Raw genomic sequence first — 19,580 nt, forward strand, 5'->3', positions numbered from 1 at the left:
AAAAGGATAATATAAAATATAGCACTCAGTAAGAAAACAAAGCCTATGAAAAAGATGATAAAACAGAAATTAATGACTTAAAACAGAATATATGTAATTACAAACTTTATTTTGAAAAGACTATTTTAAGATGACAAATTCTGTACCAATCCTTTTCAAAAAACTACACAAAACCAAGTTGAAAAGGGGAATAGAACAGAGAATTATGACATGCTGAAAGTTCTAGTCAGTATAATAGGATGTATCATAAGCAAAATCTTTGCTATCTATTTGAAAATCTCAATGAAATGCATTTTTTAAAATAAGCAAAATAGGGCTAGAGAGATGGCTCAGCAGTAAAGTGCTTGCCTGTGAAGCCTAAGGAGCCTGGTTCGAGGCTTGATTCCCCAGGACCCACATTAGACAGATGCACAAAGGGGTGCATGCATCTGGAGTTTGTTTGCAGTGGCTGGAGGCCCTGGCAGGCCCATTCTCTCCCTCCCTCTTTCTCTCTCTCGCTCTCTGCCTCTTCCTCTGTCTGTTGCTTTCAAATAAATAAATAAAAGTAAACAAAAAGCAAAAACCAATAATGAAGCGGACTTCAAAACTAAAAGAGAAAGTGCTAAGAGCTTCTAGTTGTAGATGGGAAGGGTTTCCAATAACTCACCACTGCCTTGAATCCAGGTTCCGAAGTTCTCTAAGCAGCTTTTCATTTTTCTTCAGGAGATGAAAGTTCCTCCTAAACAGAGAGATTTATAAACACTTTCACCGCCTGTGAGTCAATGACATGACTATCCCAGACATACTTTCCACTCTACTGATACAACTTTTTAGGTTTTTCTTGCTTTTTTATACTCCTAACACAAAGGAGAACAGAATGTAAAAACAATGTAAAGAATACTTGTCATTATTTCTACCAGTCCCTCCTTCATAAGCTAGTGGGTTATCTATTGGCTAGTTGAAGCTTTCCCTGCAGATGCTGTGTACACCCTAAGTTTGTAACAGAAAGATGGCACTTGTAGGAATTTTTCTTCTTCCTTAAGTTATATATATTTAAATTTTGTTCTTTTCTTTCTTCTTTTCCAGTGCAAGGGACCAAATCCAGGGCCTTGAGCATGCCATGTTAGCACTCTACCACTGAGCTACATCCCAGCCTGCAATATTATATGTATTATTTAATGATACATTACCTAAGGCTGCTTTTCTCACTTTCCTACAAGCTTTTGATTGCATAAAAGTTAAAAGCAAAATATAGGGGATACAACTGAGTGTTAGAGATTGTGCTTGGCATATGCAGACCCTATATTCAATTCCTACTACCAAAAAGACAAAAACTACAAGCAAACCAAAGCCCCAGAACAAAACCTAAATATATTAAATATAGCTAGACATGGATATGAAACCATACACCTGTTGTGCCGGTACTTGGGAGGTGGAGGCAGAAGGATAAAGAGGTTCAGTCATCTTGAGCTATACAGAAAGTTCAAGATGAGTCTGGGCTACAATAGACCCTGTCTCAAAACACCAAAAAGCAGAAACCAAAACAGATAAATAACAACAAAAATACCCAAACCTAAATGTACATTAGTAATGCTTTATATAAAATTTTAAGTGTTTTTTGTACATTATTGTACTATATTAGGTGGGAATTATTTTGCATGTAGAGACTATAGCCCAGAACTCAAAGGTTAAGTATTTCTACCCTAGTTCTTCTGAGTTAAGGCCAGTCTTCTTTTCATTTAACTCTTCTAACTTACTTGAATAAATGTGTTTATTGTTAATTTTTTTTTAATACTGGGGGTTAAGTCCAAGGCTTTGCACATACTAAAATACGTACACTACTACTAAACTACACTCTTAGCCCTATCTATCTTAAGTTCTCTCTCTTTTTTTAATTGAAACAGGGTTTCTTGTAGCCCAGGCTAGCCTGAACTCTGATCTTCTTGCATCTCCTTCTTAAGTGCTGGGATTATAGGGACGCACCACCATCCCTGTTGCCCTATTTGTGTGTGTATGTGTGTGTGTGTGCGCACGTGCAGTATCTGTGGAGTGGTATGTATGCATGTGTGTGCAAATGTATGCATGTGTATGTGTGAAATTTGGGTGTTCTCCTTCATTGTTTATCCACTGATTCTAGAGCTCACTGCTTTGTGTGAGCCCCAAAGGTTCTCTGGCCACTGTTCCCCATAGGATTGGGGTTATAGACCTGTGTGGCCATAATCAGCTACTTATGTGGGTGCTGGTCTCATGTCCCTCCATGCCCACATGCTTGCAGAGAAGTACTCTTACCTGATGAGCCTCTTCTACAGGCCCCTATTTTAATAAAGTTTTACAGTATGCATAAGAAAACAAATTCATACTTTTTTTGGTTTGATCTGTAATCTTGAGTTAATTTCTTTATTTCAAACTTAAAATGATCACATTGTGGCTGATCAGCTTAAGTGAAAGCTGGAAAAGAACTGCCTTTTAAAAATCATATGAGCTAAAATTTTTAAGTCACTAAAACTCGTAATAACTTACTGGATTATTTTTTATTTTCCTGAATTGGCATTTAAATTTTATTTATTTGTGTGTGGGGGGGGGGAAAGAGAGAGAATAACAGAGCGAGAGAATAGGCATGTCAGGTCCTCTAGCTACTACAAATCAACTCCAGACACATGCACCATCTTGGCCTATGTGGGTTCTGGGTAGTTGAACTTGGGTCCTTAGCCTTCACAGGCAAGCACATTAACTGCTAAGCCATCTCTCCAGCCCCAAACCACTTTTTCAAAAATTATATAGCTGGGTTGGACAGATGGCTTAGCAGTTAAGCACTTGCCTGTGAAGCCTAAGGACCCCAGTTCGAGGCTCGATTCCCCAGGAGCCACATTAAGCCAGATGCACAAGGGGGCGCACGAATCTGGAGTTAATTTGCAGTGGCTGGAGACCCTGGCATGCCCATTCTCTCTCTCTCTCTCTATCTGTTGTTCTCAAATAAATAAAAACAAACAAAACTAATTTTAAAAAATTATATTTATTTGCAAGGAAGGAAGAAGAGAGAGGGAGTGAGAAGAGAGGGGGGAAAGAGAGAGAGAATGAGAATGAATGGGCATGCCAGTGCCTCTTGCCCCTACAAACTCCAGATGCATGTACCACTTTGTGCATCTGGCTTTATGTGGGTAGTAGAGAATGAAAGTTGGATCATTAGGTTTTGCAGATAACCACTGAGTTATCTTTCCAGCCCTGGAATTGTTTATTAATGTTCGTGTATATGTATATGTGTGGGTATGTGTGTGTTCATGCATATAGAAGCCAGAGGATCTCTCACTGGTCTAGAGCTAACTGATTAGGCTAAACTGGCTGGCCAGAGAAGTCTTAGGGATCTTCTTATCTCCGTCTCCCCAGTACTGGCAATACAGGCACATACCACAATGCCCAGCACAAGAGGATTCAAGTTGGGTCCTTATGGTTTCAAGGCAAGCACTTCACAGATAAGCTGGCTCCTCACTCTCTAATCCTTGGATTTTAATATATAACTCAATGGTTTCAACAACAACAACAACAACAACAAAATTACCTACTGGACAACAAACTAATTAAGTAGATAGAATTTAGTATGAATAGAGACTAAAAACCTTGATCACAAGGTAAGTAAGACTAACATTAAAAAAAATTCTCTTTTATTCCTACCGTTTGTCCCAGGAATTCATCCCCAATATACTAAGAAGCAATCTGCAATAATAAAATGCTGACTGAGGTTTCTGAGGTGTTGGTTCATCTTGTTCCACAGCTTTCATGTTTAAGTCATTAAAGTGCTTCTCAACAAATTCCTTTTCTTCTGTATATTGCTTAAGGATAGCATTAATAACATCATTTTCCTGTTTTTCAGTAATACACACAGGTTGTGGAGCAGGAACATTCAATGAGATTCCAGTTCTCTGTAAGCACTCAGGACTAGTCATACCCAAATACTGCAAGAGCTCATCAAGAACATCTTCTTCATCTCTTATGGTATCCCAAGTTGGTACAGTTTCTCGAAATCTTTTAAACTGGAGGGAAAGTCCTTCTTTCACTGTTGTGTCTTCTAAGCTTTCATTAGATGCAGGAGGCTCTTCTGGCTTCTCTTGGTGAGACAATGAAAGTATGAAAGATGTAGGTTCGGACAAGCCACTTACAGGGGGTGGTCCATATAGTATGGCAGAATCCCACGCGTATTTTCCAGAGAGATCACGCACTATGATTCTGACATTTGAATTGGCTGATGCAAGGCCAGCAGATAAGCCTCCACCTGGCATACTCTCTTCTGATCTGATCTGGATACAAGACACTAAGGTTGAATTGTTTAACACAAAGAACTGGATGTTTGGACTTTCAAAGAGTTCAGGAGAAAGTTCAGTACTTTCGCTGTAATGATTGTCATGATTTTCACACACCTGGCTTGTTAGCATGGCAGGACCACCGCTCATTGGATAATGGCCCAAGTGATTTACCAGGTGGGTAATAACAGTACGAGCTGCTATAGAGATTAATCCTTGCTGCATTTGGGTTTTCACTGAAAATTTAAAAAAAACCACATAAATGAGTAGGAATATTGATTCATTCCAAAAGTCTTAAAAACAAAGAAATATTAGATGAGAAATAAGGACTTCATTATACTGTTAAGTTAATAATCAAATATCTGAATATTAATGTATTCAATTTGTGTTCCTTTTTATAGGAATGATGGCAGAGAACAAAGAAAACTTTTTGATGAAGTTCTATTTATTTTTTAAGGAAATAGTTTTGAAATTGTTGCTACTGGCTTCATAATTTAAACTAAAGCTTTCAAATGTAGATCACATCTGAAGATCACAAGTATTAGAAATCAATCACCTGAAACATACTCAACACACAGATTAAAAAGCCAATGAAATCTACCCAACTGATAAGTTTATCTCATGAATACATTCCAGATTCAGACACATGGTGTGAGCATCCTTTCAGTGTCATTTAATTCTGGCTTTTATTGACAGAAAACACATCAAATAAAAGTTATATCTCAATGAAACTTCAGGAATAAGAATGAATTTCAATAGAAAATCTGTATAGCCAGATATGTCAAGAAAACTTGATTTTAAAGGCAAAAATATGGGGTGGGGATGTAGCTGAATGATAGAGAACTTGCTTAGCATTATCAAGGTCCTAGGTTTGACCCTCAGTCTCTTTTTACACACTCTCTCTCATACTCATACACATACACAGAAGGCAAAAATATCTGTTTTCTTAGGTATTAAAAGTTTTCTAAAGCATTCTTCTGCTATAATGTGGTTTAGTCTTGCAGTGAAAAACAAATATTCTTCATCCTCTATACACATTAAGCAAAACAGACAAGCACACTCATATGAGTATTTTTTTAAAAGTCAGTTGAAAGAGTAAAATAATAAAACCCAAACAATGCAATCTGAGAGACCTAGAAAGGCCAGCAGTCTTACGTTACGATCTGAAGACTGGGAAAAAGGAAGCAGGAGTAGGAAGAGAGGCCACAGATAGTAAGAATAGGATGGAAGAAGAACAAGCAGTAATTTGGCAAAGCTAGCCTGCTAAATACTCCTACTGTGATTCTAAGGAGGACTAGCTCAGAAACAAGTTCTGTATTGAGCAGTGTCAGGAAGTGGAGATAATAACTTGACTGCTATCTTGATTTTTTTCATTCAAGAAGTACAATGAGGGCTGGAGAGATGGCTTAGCAGTTAAGGTGCTTGCCTACAAAGCCAAAGGATCCAGGTTTGATTCTTTAGGACCCATGTAAGCCAGATACATAAGGTGGCACATGTGTCTGGAGTTTGGTTGTAGTGGCTGGAGACCTTGGCACATCCATTCTCTCTCTCTCTCTCTCTCTCTCTCTCTTTCTCCCTTTCCCTCTATCTACCTGCTTTTCTCTCTCTCTCTCTCAAATAAATAAATATAAAATATTTTAAAAAGAAGTGCAATGAAAGTTGACACTGGTAAAGACATATTAGTAACTCATGTTAGAAGAGGATGTTTAGCTACATGTGTCTGGACGAGTTAGTGTTCTTATCTCTATTTGGATTTAGACAATTGTACAGTGGTGGTATTTCTATCTTATTCTACCATAGAGAGTAATTTTGTCTATTATTTATATTTCTGAAAGTTAACTAGTTGGGAACACTAGGATCAAGCTATTAGAATAAATATAAATTTGTCCAAACAAAAACATTTAAAAATATTTTGATATATATACAATAAAATCTCTAGAATTTTTTTGAAATACTTTTAAAGCTTTATTTATTTTCAAAGGGGGTGAAACAGAGAGAGGAAGGGAAGGAGGGAGAGAGAGAAGAATGGGTATGCCAGGCCTCTAGCTGCTGCAAACAAACTCCAGGTACATATGCCACTTTGTGCATCTGGCTTTATGTGGATACTGGGGAATCAAACGTGGCTCATTAGGCTTTGTAGGCAAGCACCTTAACCACTAAGCCATCTCTCCAGCCCCTCTACATTTAATACCTTCTGGTTATTAAACTCAGGACCGCTCCCAAACTATACAATTGCTCTACTGCTGAAGTTAATCCTCAGTTAAAATCCCCAATTTTAAGTGTTTGATTTGATGATGTTTGATAAATTATAATGAATGTAATGATTTAGCTACCAACATAATGAACATATAAAAAATTCTCTCATCAAAGAGAATCCATTTATTTTTATGTACACCATACTTCAATAAACCTAACTTAAATAAAAAAGACTAACTTGGGGGGCTGGAGTGATGGCTTAGCGGTTAAGGCGCCTGCCTGAAAAGCCAAAGGACCTTGGTTCAATTCTCTACTACCCACGTAAGCCAGATGCACAAGGTAGTGCATGCATCTTGAGTTCCTTTGCAGTGGCTGGAAGCCCTGGTATACCCATTCTGTCTCTCTCTTACTCTTACTCAACCTCTTTCCCTTTCTCAAATAAATAAATAAAAATAAAATATTTTTTTAAAAAGACTAACTTGAGCTAGAGAGATGGCTTAGTGGTTAAGGCACTTGCCTGCAAAGCCTAAGGACCCAAGTTTAACTCCCCAAAACCCATATAAGCCAGATGCACAAGATGGCACATGCGTCTGGAATCTGTTTGCAGTAGCTACGGGCCCTGATGTGCCCATTCTCTTTCATAAATACATAAAAAGTAAATATAAAAAAGGCCAACTTGAACACTGCTAGTATGATTTGTTAAAAAGAAGCAAGAGAATAGTGTTGAATTTTTAAAGTTTTAACCCTCAAAATTCAACATTATATTAATGGGTATAGGTAGAACATTAGCAACCAATGAATTGCTATGCCATCAATACTGTGGTAGTTTGATTGTTAAATGTCCCCCATGGCTTCATGTCTTTGTAACTAAGCCTAATACTTAATTCCCAGCTGGTGGAGTCTTTGGGAGGTGGAGCCTTGCTGGAGAAGGTGTGTCATGGGGGCAGGCCTTGCTAAAGCTAGCCCACTCTTGTTGCTCCCTCCCTGCTGCTGATGTATGAAGTTGTTAGTAGGTCTCTTATTTTCTCTGCTATGAAGAAACTTCCCCCTCAAAATTGTAAGCCTGAAATAAACCCTTTCCTCCCATGAGCTACTCTGGTCAGGTGTTTATTCCCAGCAACAAGAAAGTAATGGCAACAAATACCAATAACACTTTTCCCAAGTATAAAAAATGAAGAGTTAGCCAGGCGTGGTGGCGCATACCTTTAATCCCACCACTCAGGAGGCAGAGGTAGGAGGATTGCTGTGAGTTCGAGGACAGCCTGAGACTACAAAGTGAATTCCTGGGCTAGAGTGAGACACTACCTCAAAAACAAACAAACAAACAAAAAAACAAATAGAAAAGAACAGTTTACTTTAGCTTTCCTTAATTTTGAAATGTTACTATCAAAACATAATTTTCTATAATAGGTCATCCTAAGTCTATATAAATATGAAGATTTCATAGTTTCTTAGCACAATGAGTTGTTTCTAAATTTCATTTTTGCTAGCTCTGCAAATCTACTATTTACCACTAAGATTGATCTTAATTTACTCCTTCATTTTCACCTGTGTCACAAAAAGGCTTCAATCTAAAGTCTCATCCCATTCTCTCATTATAACAGAATACAATAGATGTTCACATGATAAGTGATAAACTGCCTAGTTTTCTTCTTTTTACATACAAAGACGAATGGTTCACAAATCTAAATGACTTATTTGCTGGTCATTTGCTTCCCATATCAGTGCCTAACTTCTATATTTTATCCTTTTTTAAAACTACTTCTTTTTGACATAGGTAAAGAATGAAATGAAAATTTAAATGTTTCTGTTCATACAACTTAAAAGAACTTCATAGTGTAAATTATTAAACAAATAGATATTATCAACTGAAAAAGCTCATTTAAATGACTAAATCATGTTCTAAATGGAAATTAAAAATTCAAACTGATAAGTAAAAAATCTTTGATGTATGAAAATATGTTGTTTACTGTTACTTTTTTTTTTACTGCTGAGTGATATACTTAAACAGGTGACTAATTCTTAACAGTTAATCTTTATGAAACAGAAGTTGACATTATAAAGAAAAGAAATGACCACAAAGCGATTAAAAATCTCTGGCTTGGGGTGGTTCTGTGATCATGGTTAAATCACATAAAAATCCTTAAAAACCACTTTTCTATATTAATAGTAAGGAATTACTTGTGAAGGTGAATTAAAAGCTCTTATATACAAAGCTAGAAATAATAGATATGATGTAAGTCATTCAATTTTGAGCATTATAAGGGACATATGTTATCAATTTCTTTTTTAAGCTTGCTTATAAATAAATCCCAAGAATGAGCCAGCTCTTTCCCTAAAACATAAACCCTAAGCTCAAGTACTATTCCACCCTGTGGTGGTTTGATTCAGGTATCCCCCATAAGCTTAAGTGTTCTGAATGCTAGGTTCCCAGCTGATGGAGATTTGGGAATTAACACCTCCCGAAGGTGATGTATTGTTGGGGAAAGGCTTATGGGTATTATGGCCAGTGACCTCTTACCCAAGTTTAGCACTCTCTCCTGTTGCTATTGTCCACTGTATGTTGGCCAGGGGGTGATGTCTACGCTCTGCTCATGCCATTGTTTCTCCCTACCATCACAGAACTTCCCCTTGAGTCTATAAACTGAAACAAATCTCTTTTTTTCCCACGAGCTGCTCTTGGTCAGGTGATTTCTGCTAGCAATGTGAACCTGACTGCAAAAGTAAAGCTGGTACTGAGAGTGGGGCTGCTGCTAGACACCTGTGTGACTTTGGCCTTTTGGAGTTGGATTTTCAAGAGGAATGTGGAAGGATTTGAAACCTTGGCCTAAGAGACACTTTGCAGTGCTGTTAAGTACAACTTGATGGACTATTCTGGTGAACAATGGACTGTGAGGTTTGTTTGGCTTGTGAGGGTGAGACAGAGCTTTGCCTGGACTGGGCTAGAAGCAGTTTGTGTGAGAGGCTTGCTTTTGTGCCCATGTCCTGTGAACTTGTGCAGGGTTGCTTTGCATAAAAACAGACTGATGTAAGCAGAAGGATATGGCACAGAGAAATGAAATCTTTGGGCTGAAACTCTGCCTGTTCTGTTGCAATTCTATGAGAGATTTCAACCATTGAGATTGTACTAGCTGACCTGTAATGGGACAACAGAAAAAATGCAGTCTTTCAAAGGGGCATGAATGCTGAAAGAGACCTGTTCTTCAAAGTCTGAGTTATTCCCCTCGCCTGGATTAACAAATTGGCACCCTACCTGGTATTATGGAGTAAAAGAAATACAGGAAAGAGAGAGGGTCACTGAATTTGCAACACAGTCTTTTGCTTTGGAAATGGTATGGGCAGTGTGAAGCAGGTTTGCTGGTTTGTCTGCATGGAGACTTGATGGAGCCATGAGGATGGACCATGGATTGCAGTGAAGACTGGAGACCCAATGGAGATGCTGGGATCACAAAATGGCTGCTAAGGAGAGCAGCTGGCCATTCATGAATTTTTCCAGGACTCTGGGTAGCCTCGCTGGAGGGGTGGAATTTGAATTCCAGAGACTTGTCAGTGGTTAGAATTATTGGATTTGGAGACTTGTTATTGACTAGAGTTGTTGAACTTGCAGTACATAGTTTGATATTTGCCCTGTTTAAATCTTGTATGCCTAATGTCATCTTTGGAGTGTGTTTATTCTATGCCATTATGGTATTTTTGGGAAATATTTGGTATTATGGCTCAATTAAAAGACCTTGGATTATGAGGATGTTTGAATATCATTGGGATTGATAAGAAATATGAGGACTTTTAAAGTTGAACTGAATGCATTGCATTTTACATCATGTATAGTTATCAGTTTATGAGTGCTGGGGCAGAATGTGTTAGTTTGATTCAGGTGTCCCCCATAAATTTAAGTGTTCTGAATGCTAAATTCCCAGCTGATGGAGATTTGGGACTTAATGCCTCCTGGATGCAGTGTATTGTTGGGGGTGGGCTTATGGGTGTTATAGCCAGTGTTCCCTTGCTAGTGTTTGGCATCCTCTCCTGTTGCCATTGTTCACTTTATGTTGGCCAAGGGGTGCTGTCCACCCCCTGCTCATGCTGTCATTTTCCCCTGCCATAATGGAGCTTCCCCTCGAATCTGTAAACTAAACTAAAATAAACCTTTTTTGTCCCCCTAAAGCTGCTCTTGGTTAGGTGATTTTTGCCAGCAATGTGAACCTGACTGCAACAACCCTATATAACTTTTTCCCAAAGGGGGAAACAGTGGGAATGTACTTTACAACAGCTGAGAGGCTGTGATTATTGGCATACTCATATAACTCTAGCACTGGGGAAGGTTATGGGAAGATGATCAGGAGCTCATGTCTAGCCTGGGGTACCTAGTCAGACCCTGTCTCAAAGAAACAACAACCTTCTACCCCACAAAGCTAGCTTGTTCACACACAAACACACACACACACATGTGTGTGTGTGTATGTAATTTATTTATTTAAGAGAGAGAAAAGGTAAAAAAAAAAAAAAATTAGGCACACCAGGGCCTCTGGCCACTGCAAACACTCTCCAGACATATGTGCCACCTTGTGCATCTGGCTTTATGTGGGAATCTTTATTCTGGGAAATCAAACTCAGGTCCTTAGGCTTTATAGGCAAGCACCTTAACTGCTGAGCCATCTCTCCATCCCTTTTATAAAAAATATTTTTCATAATTTTTAACAATGAAAACACTTAATAGATAAATTTTTATTTCAAGTATGGGCAAAAAAAAATAATTTTCCCCTAAGTTATTTCTCTAAATTCAGGATATATGCTTATATATGAAAAGATAAAAATCTTTTAACTTGTTAGCTCAACAATTAGATTAAGATTTATTTTTGAGCAGTAGACTATAGAACATACACACACACATAACTTAGCTACTAACATATAAAGAAGATAAAAAATTCTATAACTTAGCAATCCAAAAGGAACTTCTAAAAGAACTAGTCTTGTTTGAAAATGCAAAATGAAGATATTGATGCTTCTAAGGCATTGTGTAGCTAGCATTTATTTAAATAAGTCTATTCAGGGTTGTCTTTTCAGATCGTCAGATTAAACAAACTCATAGCATTTGCAGCAAACCCATAATTACAGATTATTATAGCATACAAAAGCAGCAAGGCATAAAAAGCTGCTGCAATTCACTGCACTGTAAAAGAACATGCAGAGGAAGTTAATTTTGGAAAATGCTTTAAATATTAGCTTTGTATAATATGTATAGGTGAAACCATAATTAGGACAGAATGAGTCTTTGAGCCTTCTTTCACTCCGGCTCTGTAAATGGTGACTTGTAGCTAATAAAACTACTGCCATTTGACAAAAAGCCAACTTCACTACCTTGTCTTATTCTACAGTAAATTTAATAATTGCAGCTATTCCTGCCAACAGTTTTCAAATAAGACTTTTCAACCCAATACTGAGCTGATTAAGGATATTCTGTTTAGAATTCAGTGGCCAAGATAGTACTTGAAGATGAAGCAGCAAGCCTTGGAGAAGGGTACAATGATCAGTAATTATTGTCACAACTCTACCCCAAAATAAAACAAATCAAATACCCTCAAGCATGTAGTCCCCACAGACCTGAGACCTGCTGTTAGCTCATGGCTATTCCTAAAAAATCCTGCCTTTACCTAGCCTGCAGTATTTTTGAGAAGCCCAGGGGGAACAACTTGCCACATTGAGAGAATAGTATATAGAGTATCTCATATCAATATTAAGCTTGTCTATTTATATCTTTCCTTCTATTTAGTGTACTGAAAAATTTATGTAAAATATATAAGAATGTTATATAAGTAAATTCAATTTTATTATATTGTTTAAAATGTACTATCAAATAAAATACTACTGTTTACCATTAAAAATGCAGAGCAATTAATCTTTTCAGATAACATTGTTAAAATAAACACTACTATATAAAAGCTAAAGTGATAATTTTACATTACTTCTATCAATTACTGTCTAAAAATTCTTTTGCTGCATTATAATCCCCAGTACATGTTTTAGATCTCAGCAACCATTTAAATCATATTTCTACTTCACTTGTAAACATGCTCCAGACAAAGTACTATCGATTTATATTCAATTATATTTAATCCAAAGTCTAAGCCAAATTTCTTTAACTTTTCACTTCATATCTTTGGATTGATGTTGCCATCAATCTCTTACCCTGGTCACTTCCTAGATATTGTAATAACTTGAACTATTTATTCTACCTTTGAACATCCAACTATTCTTTCATTGCCTCCTCTTTCATCACAACAACCCAGTCTAAGGATTTCCCAATTGTGTTTTCTAGTGTCCCTGGAGAAGGCTCCTGGAAATTGTCTGGACAGAAGATGGTAGATCTTAGGACTCCATTCTGCTGCAGCTAGCTCTCTTAAAAGCTTTATAAATTGGAGTTCCTTATAACACGTCTTTGAAGAATTTCTACTATCTAAAAAATCACTTTTTAAAAAATATATTTTATTTATTTAATCAAGAGACAGAAAGAGGAAGGGAAGGAGAGGGGGGAGGGGGGAGGAGAGAGAGAGAGAGAGAGAGAGAGAGAGAGGGAGGGAGAATATGGGTGTGCCAGGGCCTCCAGCCACTGCAAACAAACTTGCCACCTTGTGCATCTGGCTTATGAGGGGGTCCTGGAGAATCGAACCGGGATCCTTTGGCTTTGGCAGGCAAATACCTTAACCACTAAGCTATCTCTCCAGCCCCTAAAAAATCATTTTAAGAACCTGTGTTTTAATATACTGATTCTCTCAATGGTTCTCAACTGTGGCTGTATTACTCATGCAGAACTTCAACCTCTCAATGGATGGAACTAGAGTATCAGTATTCCAGTGTGGCTGAAACAGAACTGCTGCTTTACTTTCTTATTACTAACCACCTATATATTCTGCCTCTCTAGATCACTCTATTTCCTACCAACTTATTAGTCATTCCTGGCAGCAGTTCAAGCTTTACCAAACCTGGGTTCACAGATAAACCTGATATTTGGAAATCCATAGCTCCCTGTATTTCTGCTACACCTACCTTACTAACTGATGTTTGTCACAACACAAACTTTTAAAATGTATTTTTACTGTGTTTCAGGATACACATCATTGTCATTATGGTATTTTTCAAACAAATGTTGGTTTGTTTCTCCTCTCTTTTCTCTATCCCTCCCTCTCACCACAGCCTTCTTTGCTCTCCACCAACTTTCTCATTACCTCTTGTTCCCCTCCAGTGGTCTTCTATCTTGATGCATAGCTTATACTCATTCTCACATCACTTTATTTACCTATATACATACAATGTTATACGATGCATATACATATGTTATACATCTATACACTAAATGTTAGGATCTGTAAATGAAAAAGAACATGTAACTTTTGTCCTTCTGGGCCTGGGATACTTAGCACAATATTTTCAAGTCCCATTCATTTTCGTTTTGTTGTTGTTGTTTGTTTGTCTATTTATTTGAGAGTGGCAGCCAGAAAGAGGCAAATAGAGAGAGAGAATGGGCGTGCCAGGGCCTCCAGCCACTGCAAACGAACTCCAGATGCATGCACCCCCTTGTGCATCTGGCTAACGTGGGTCCTGGGGAATGGAGCCTTGAACCAGGGTCATTAGGCTTCATAGGCAAGCGTTTAACTGCTAAGCCATCTCTCCAGCCCACCTTTCTTTTTTTTGCAAAATTCTTAATTTCATTTTTTCCTTATAGCTAAATAAAATTCCATTGTATATAGCATCCCATCATCAGCTGATGGGCATTTAGGCTAATTCCATTTCCTAGCTATTGTGAATAAAGCAGCAATGAGCATGGGTGTGCAAGTCTCTATGTCATAAGGTCTAGAGTCCTTTGGAAATAAATCCAGAAGTGGTATAGCTGGGTCTTACGTAACCAAAACTTTTTGGAAGTTACCATTTTCCTTGGGCCCTCAATAACTCCTGGCAACCAACACCCTTGACTTATTTCTGTTTTCCTCTCCTTTTTAGTTCCAAATGAAAGACCAATCCTAGCACTAATACTTTCCAGCCTATCCCCTCAAGTATTTCCCTCTCTTTTTTATTAGTTTTAATTTTTTTAAGATTTATTTTTATGTATTAGAGAGAGAGAGAGAGAAAGAGAAAGAGAAAGAGAGAAAGGGCATGCCAGGGCCTCTAGCCACTGCAAATGAACTCAACACATGCACTGCCATGTGTATGTGGCTTATGTAGTACCTGGAGAATTGAACCTGGGTCCTTAGGCTTCGCAGCCATGCACCTCAAATGCTCAGACATCTCTCCAGCCCCCTATTTCCCTCTCTTATAAATACTCTGCCCTCTTATTTTCTTCTCAGTTTACAAATAAGTTTAACCCCATTCTTAAATTGCCTTAAACCTGAATTAACCTTTAGCTGACCTACTTTTAAAAACAGTCATGGTAGGCTAGAGAGATGGTTTAGTGGTTAAGACACTTGCCTTTGAAGCATACGGACCCAGGCTCAATTCCCCAGTACCCATGTAAGCCAGATGCACAAGATGGCACATGAAGCTGGAGTTCATCTGCAGTGGCTGGAGGCCCTGGCGTGCCCATTCTCTCTCTCTCTCTCTCTGCTTCTTTTTCTCTCTCTCAAATAAATAACTAAAATTTTTAAAAAGACTAAAATTAATTTTAAAAAGTTATGGGGTTGGAGAGATTGCTCAGCCATTAAGGCCCTTGCCTGCAAAGCCTGACAGCCTGGGTTTAATTCCCCAGTACCTATGTAAAGCCAGATGCAAAAAGTGGTGCATACACCTGGAGTTCGTTTGTGACAGCTTGTGGTCTTGGTATGTCCACTCATTCTTTTTCACTTTCTTTCTTTGCCTGTTTCTCTTCTGTCTACCTCTTTCTGCTTGCAAGTAAATAATAATAATTTTTAAAAAATAGTTTAAAATCAAATACATTTATTTAAAGTAAAATTTAGATAGTTAAGCTTCTTTAAAGGCAGTACTTCCAGGCTAGGGGTGAAGCTCAGTGGTAGAGCACTTGCCTCATAAGTACAAGGCCTTGTGCTTAATCCTGTATACAATATATACATCCATTCCATGGAATGGCTCTACTTCCTTATCTTCTGCTGCAACCCAGACACATTGACTTCTGCCAAATACTTTTCTGCTGAAAATAAAGACACAGTCCTTTTGCAATTGACATCATATTCAAAACTGCTGGTCAGCCATTTTGTCATATATATATATTTTGGGTGGGGGGAGAGAGAGAGGGAGAGAAGAAATTGGCATACCAAGGGGCACCTGCCACTGCAAATAAATTCCAGATGTATGTGCCACTCTGTGCATTTGGCTTATGTGCACACACCTTCAGGCCTTGCAAGCAAGCATTTTAACCAGAGAGATCTCTCCAGACCCTTTGTTTTCTTTTTTAAAGCTTTCATCTTTCTTGGGTTCTCTATTAGTTTTCCTTCCTTCTTTTGCAACATTTTCTTCTCAGAACCCACATATGAGATCACTTTGCTAAGATTTAAATCTGTATATGCAATTACTTTGTAATCATCCACTAGATATCCTTACACAAATATACAGATGACACATTAACCTAAACCACTTACCCCACTGTCTTTTCTATTTTCCCTCAAAATTTGTACTTTCTCTCATTTTCTTGCTCTAGGTTGAAAAAAATTTAAACTAGCACAGGTCAGAATCTAACCAGTTAGAAACTTACTCTAAATCCCTCCTTTTTCCTAATCCATCATAAAAATCTTTTGAATTTCATCCTAAATATTTCTCAAATCCACCTTTCCTTATTATTGCTACTACTATTCTTTAGCAATTAAATAAAAAATTTACATTAAGACATTGGCTGTTCCTGTTTGGCATACTGCAACAGCCTCATGCTTGATCACTCTGCTTCTGGGCTCATTGTCCCAAAGAACTTAATACACCAGTGATAAACTCTTCCTATAAAGGTCAGCCATAGATGTATCAAAAAAAAAAAATAATTTAGGACTGGAGTGAGGGCTTTGTGGTGAAGTGTGTTTCTGGTATAAGCATAAAGGCCTGAGAGGGCCTAAGATCACCTAAGTTCTAATCTCCAGAACCCACATAAACAGGCTGATGTGGCCACATGCACCTGTAATCACAGTCCTGTAGGGAGCAAAGAGCTGGGAAATGCCAGCTCAAGAGGAGAGGGGGGTACAGGAGGTAATGACAAGCTACAGGTTCAAATAAGGACATAGCAGAGGACACTGGAGGTTCAGCTCCAGTTGCTGTAGACAAGAACATGGGTGCTGCAAGGGCACAAATACTGCATATAACACACACACATTCACCGTACAACACACATGCACACGCAGCCAAAAGAAAAGAAAAGAAATGATTGATAGAAACATCTGAATCCTGGGCTGGAGGAATGGCTTGGCGGTTAAGGCATTTGCCTGCAAAGCCAAAGGACCCAGGTTTGATTCCCCAGGACCCACATAAACCAGATGCACAAGGTGGCGCATACATCTGGAGTTTGTTTGCAATGGTTGGAGGCCCCAGTGTGTCCATTCTCTCTCTCTGACTCTCTCTCTCAAATAAGTAAATAAATAATTTTTTAAAAAGAAAGATCTGAATCCTGTGAAATATCAAAAGTGCCTGGCGTGGTGGCGCATGCCTTTAATCCCAGCACTCAGGAGGCAGAGGTAGGAGAGGATCCCTGTGAGTTCAAGGCTACCCTGAGACTACATAGTAAATTCCAGGCCAGCCTGGAGTGTTATTAATACTCATTTTATTATGTATCTTCCCTTTTTATACTCATAAGGTCATCTTTATAGCTTTCTTTTATCAGACAGTAAACTATGAAATAGAAACAATCTGGTTTAAAAAACTTGTTACTGAATACTGAATTCACTATGAATACTGAATTCACTATGAACCACAGACTATGCAAAGGGCTTTACAGATATAATCTTGCTTAGTGAACAAAATAATCCCATGATGAAACTAATATTATCTGTATCTCATAAATAGGCAGAGACATTCAATAACTAAGCAGGAGACAAAATTCAATATCAAGTCTATTAGACTTCAAAGTTCTCTTACTCTACACAAATCATATGGAATCTAAAATAAAAAAAAATACTGCAACAGCCAGAAGTATAAAGGGAATTATCACAAATAGTCATCCTTATAAATAAGAAGTTATTTTTTAAACTTAAAATTAACTTGTACTAGAATATACATGGTTTGGGTATAAAACTACATAGATAAAACTATTCTCTTCCATGATTCCCACCCATAACCTCCAATCATACTTTGTAAGAACTCAAGCAATAATATTGCCTTGACTTGATCTCATGTTACCTTCTGTTACTGGCTGGAGTTTAGAAGATCGTTCTGAGTCTGGTGAGTGTAGAGGTTCAGGTTCTTTCAGACTTTCCAAATGCATAAAAGGATCATAGTCTACAGATGCCAAATCAGAGAGGCTTATTGGAAAATACTTCGGATTGCTAAAACACTGAGCTCCATATACACACCCATGTAATACCTAAGGGAAAAGAAAACACCACATTTTTTAAATCTAAAATAAACAAAGGTATAAGGAAAACAAAGTTACTGGTAACAAATGAGCTTGGAAAAATTAAGTACTTTAAAATGTAGCTCTTTGGTCAAGGTAAAATTTAGTATCTCTTAAAAAATGAGCAGGGGGCTGAGGACATGGCTTAGTGCATAAGTACTACAAAGTAAGTCTGTATTTTTAGAAACTAGCTCTAAAATAATGGAAATGTTACATTCAGAAATGTTATATATTTTAAAGATATTTATTTATTTTGAGAGAAAGAGGCAGATAGAAAGAAAGAATGGATGCACCAGGGCCTTTAGCCACTGCCACGAATGAACTCCAGACACATGCGCCACCTTGTGCATCTGGTCTTATGTGGGTACTGGGGAATCGAACCAGGATCCTTAGAGTTTGCAGGCAAGTTCCTTAACCATTATTTTTGAAGTCTGAAAAACCTTTGGTTACCAAGTAAGTATTAAAACAAACAAGGACAATTACCTTATAAATGCAATTGAGAACAGATTTTTCTGTCTTCTCATTTTCTGCTCCTGAGGCATGGACTGACTGGAGTAATGTCTTTAGAGGTAAGGCCATGATCCAGTCCAGAAGGCAAAGAAGTAGTGATACTACCAACTGTAACATCATCAACAACAAAATCATTATCATTGTAAACTCCTAAGATAAAGGCCTTTTTGCTTTTAGACAAGGTCTCATGTAGCCCAGACTGGCCTTGAACTTGCTATGTACCTATATGATGGTTAATACTGATTGTCAACTTGGCAGGCTCTAGAATCACCTAGGAGACAAAGTTCTGGACATGTTTGCAAGGGAGCTTCTAGATCAGGTTATCTGAGATGGGGCCTTCAAAGCAAACAATGGGCACCATTCCATGTGCTGGCATCCCACAGTGAATAAAAAGTTGGAATTGAACCAAGCATTCCTCAAAGAGGATGTAGTGTGAGCAGTAGCTTCAAGCCCTTGTCCCTGAACCTTCCCCACCATGAAAGACTAAATGCTCAAAGTGTGAGTCACAATAAACTCTCCTTCCTTAAGTTGTCAGATATTTTGTCACAGCAATAAGTAGCTAACACACTTCTTAAAGAAGTTGTAAGTATTCTGATTTAAGTAGCTATATGAATCATAAAGAAAATAATAACAATTAGTAAAAAGAGGTTTAAAAAAAAAAAGAAACACCTAAAGATTAAGGAACTGTGCCAGATGGCAGAAAGCTAAAAAAGATTTGACTGAATGGAACATGACTAGGTTTTCTTTTGTAATAGAGGACATTACTGAGACAACTAGTGAAATCTAAATCAGATTTAGAGATTAGGTTACATAATGTTGCAATGTTAATTTCTAAATGTTGAAAACCATACTTTGGTTATATAAAGGAACTGTTTGACTTCAGGGAAAACATAATGAACTACTAAGTTGTCCCTTCCAATCAAATACTCCAGAGGGATAAAGACTTCCTTCTACCATTCTTGTAACCTGTTTACAACCTGACGTTATATGGTAGGGTGCCTGTCTACCTTTCATGAGGCTATGGTCAATCCTGAGCACCACAAAATAAAACAAATCCCCCCCAAATTAAA

At 37.8% G+C, this 19,580-nt stretch overlaps 1 protein-coding gene across 8 annotated transcripts in view; it reads right to left on the reverse strand.

Moving 5' to 3' along the window:
- The window catches only part of Ralgapa1 (Ral GTPase activating protein catalytic subunit alpha 1), a 271,828-nt gene that overhangs the window by 78,419 nt on the left and 173,829 nt on the right, over positions 1 to 19,580 (reverse strand). For all 8 annotated transcript variants that reach the window (XM_045155394.1, XM_045155393.1, XM_045155389.1 and 5 more), the window contains 4 exons: positions 18,484 to 18,618; positions 17,787 to 17,970; positions 3,649 to 4,510; positions 647 to 718 (listed from right to left, as the gene is read on the reverse strand). In XM_045155394.1, coding sequence (XP_045011329.1) covers positions 647 to 718; positions 3,649 to 4,510; positions 17,787 to 17,970; positions 18,484 to 18,618 — 1,253 coding nt within the window. The remainder of the gene's footprint in view (positions 1 to 646; positions 719 to 3,648; positions 4,511 to 17,786; positions 17,971 to 18,483; positions 18,619 to 19,580) is intronic.

This window comes from Jaculus jaculus, chromosome 7, assembly GCF_020740685.1.
Source record: "Jaculus jaculus isolate mJacJac1 chromosome 7, mJacJac1.mat.Y.cur, whole genome shotgun sequence".
In the NCBI taxonomy this organism is placed as follows: domain Eukaryota; kingdom Metazoa; phylum Chordata; class Mammalia; order Rodentia; family Dipodidae; genus Jaculus; species Jaculus jaculus.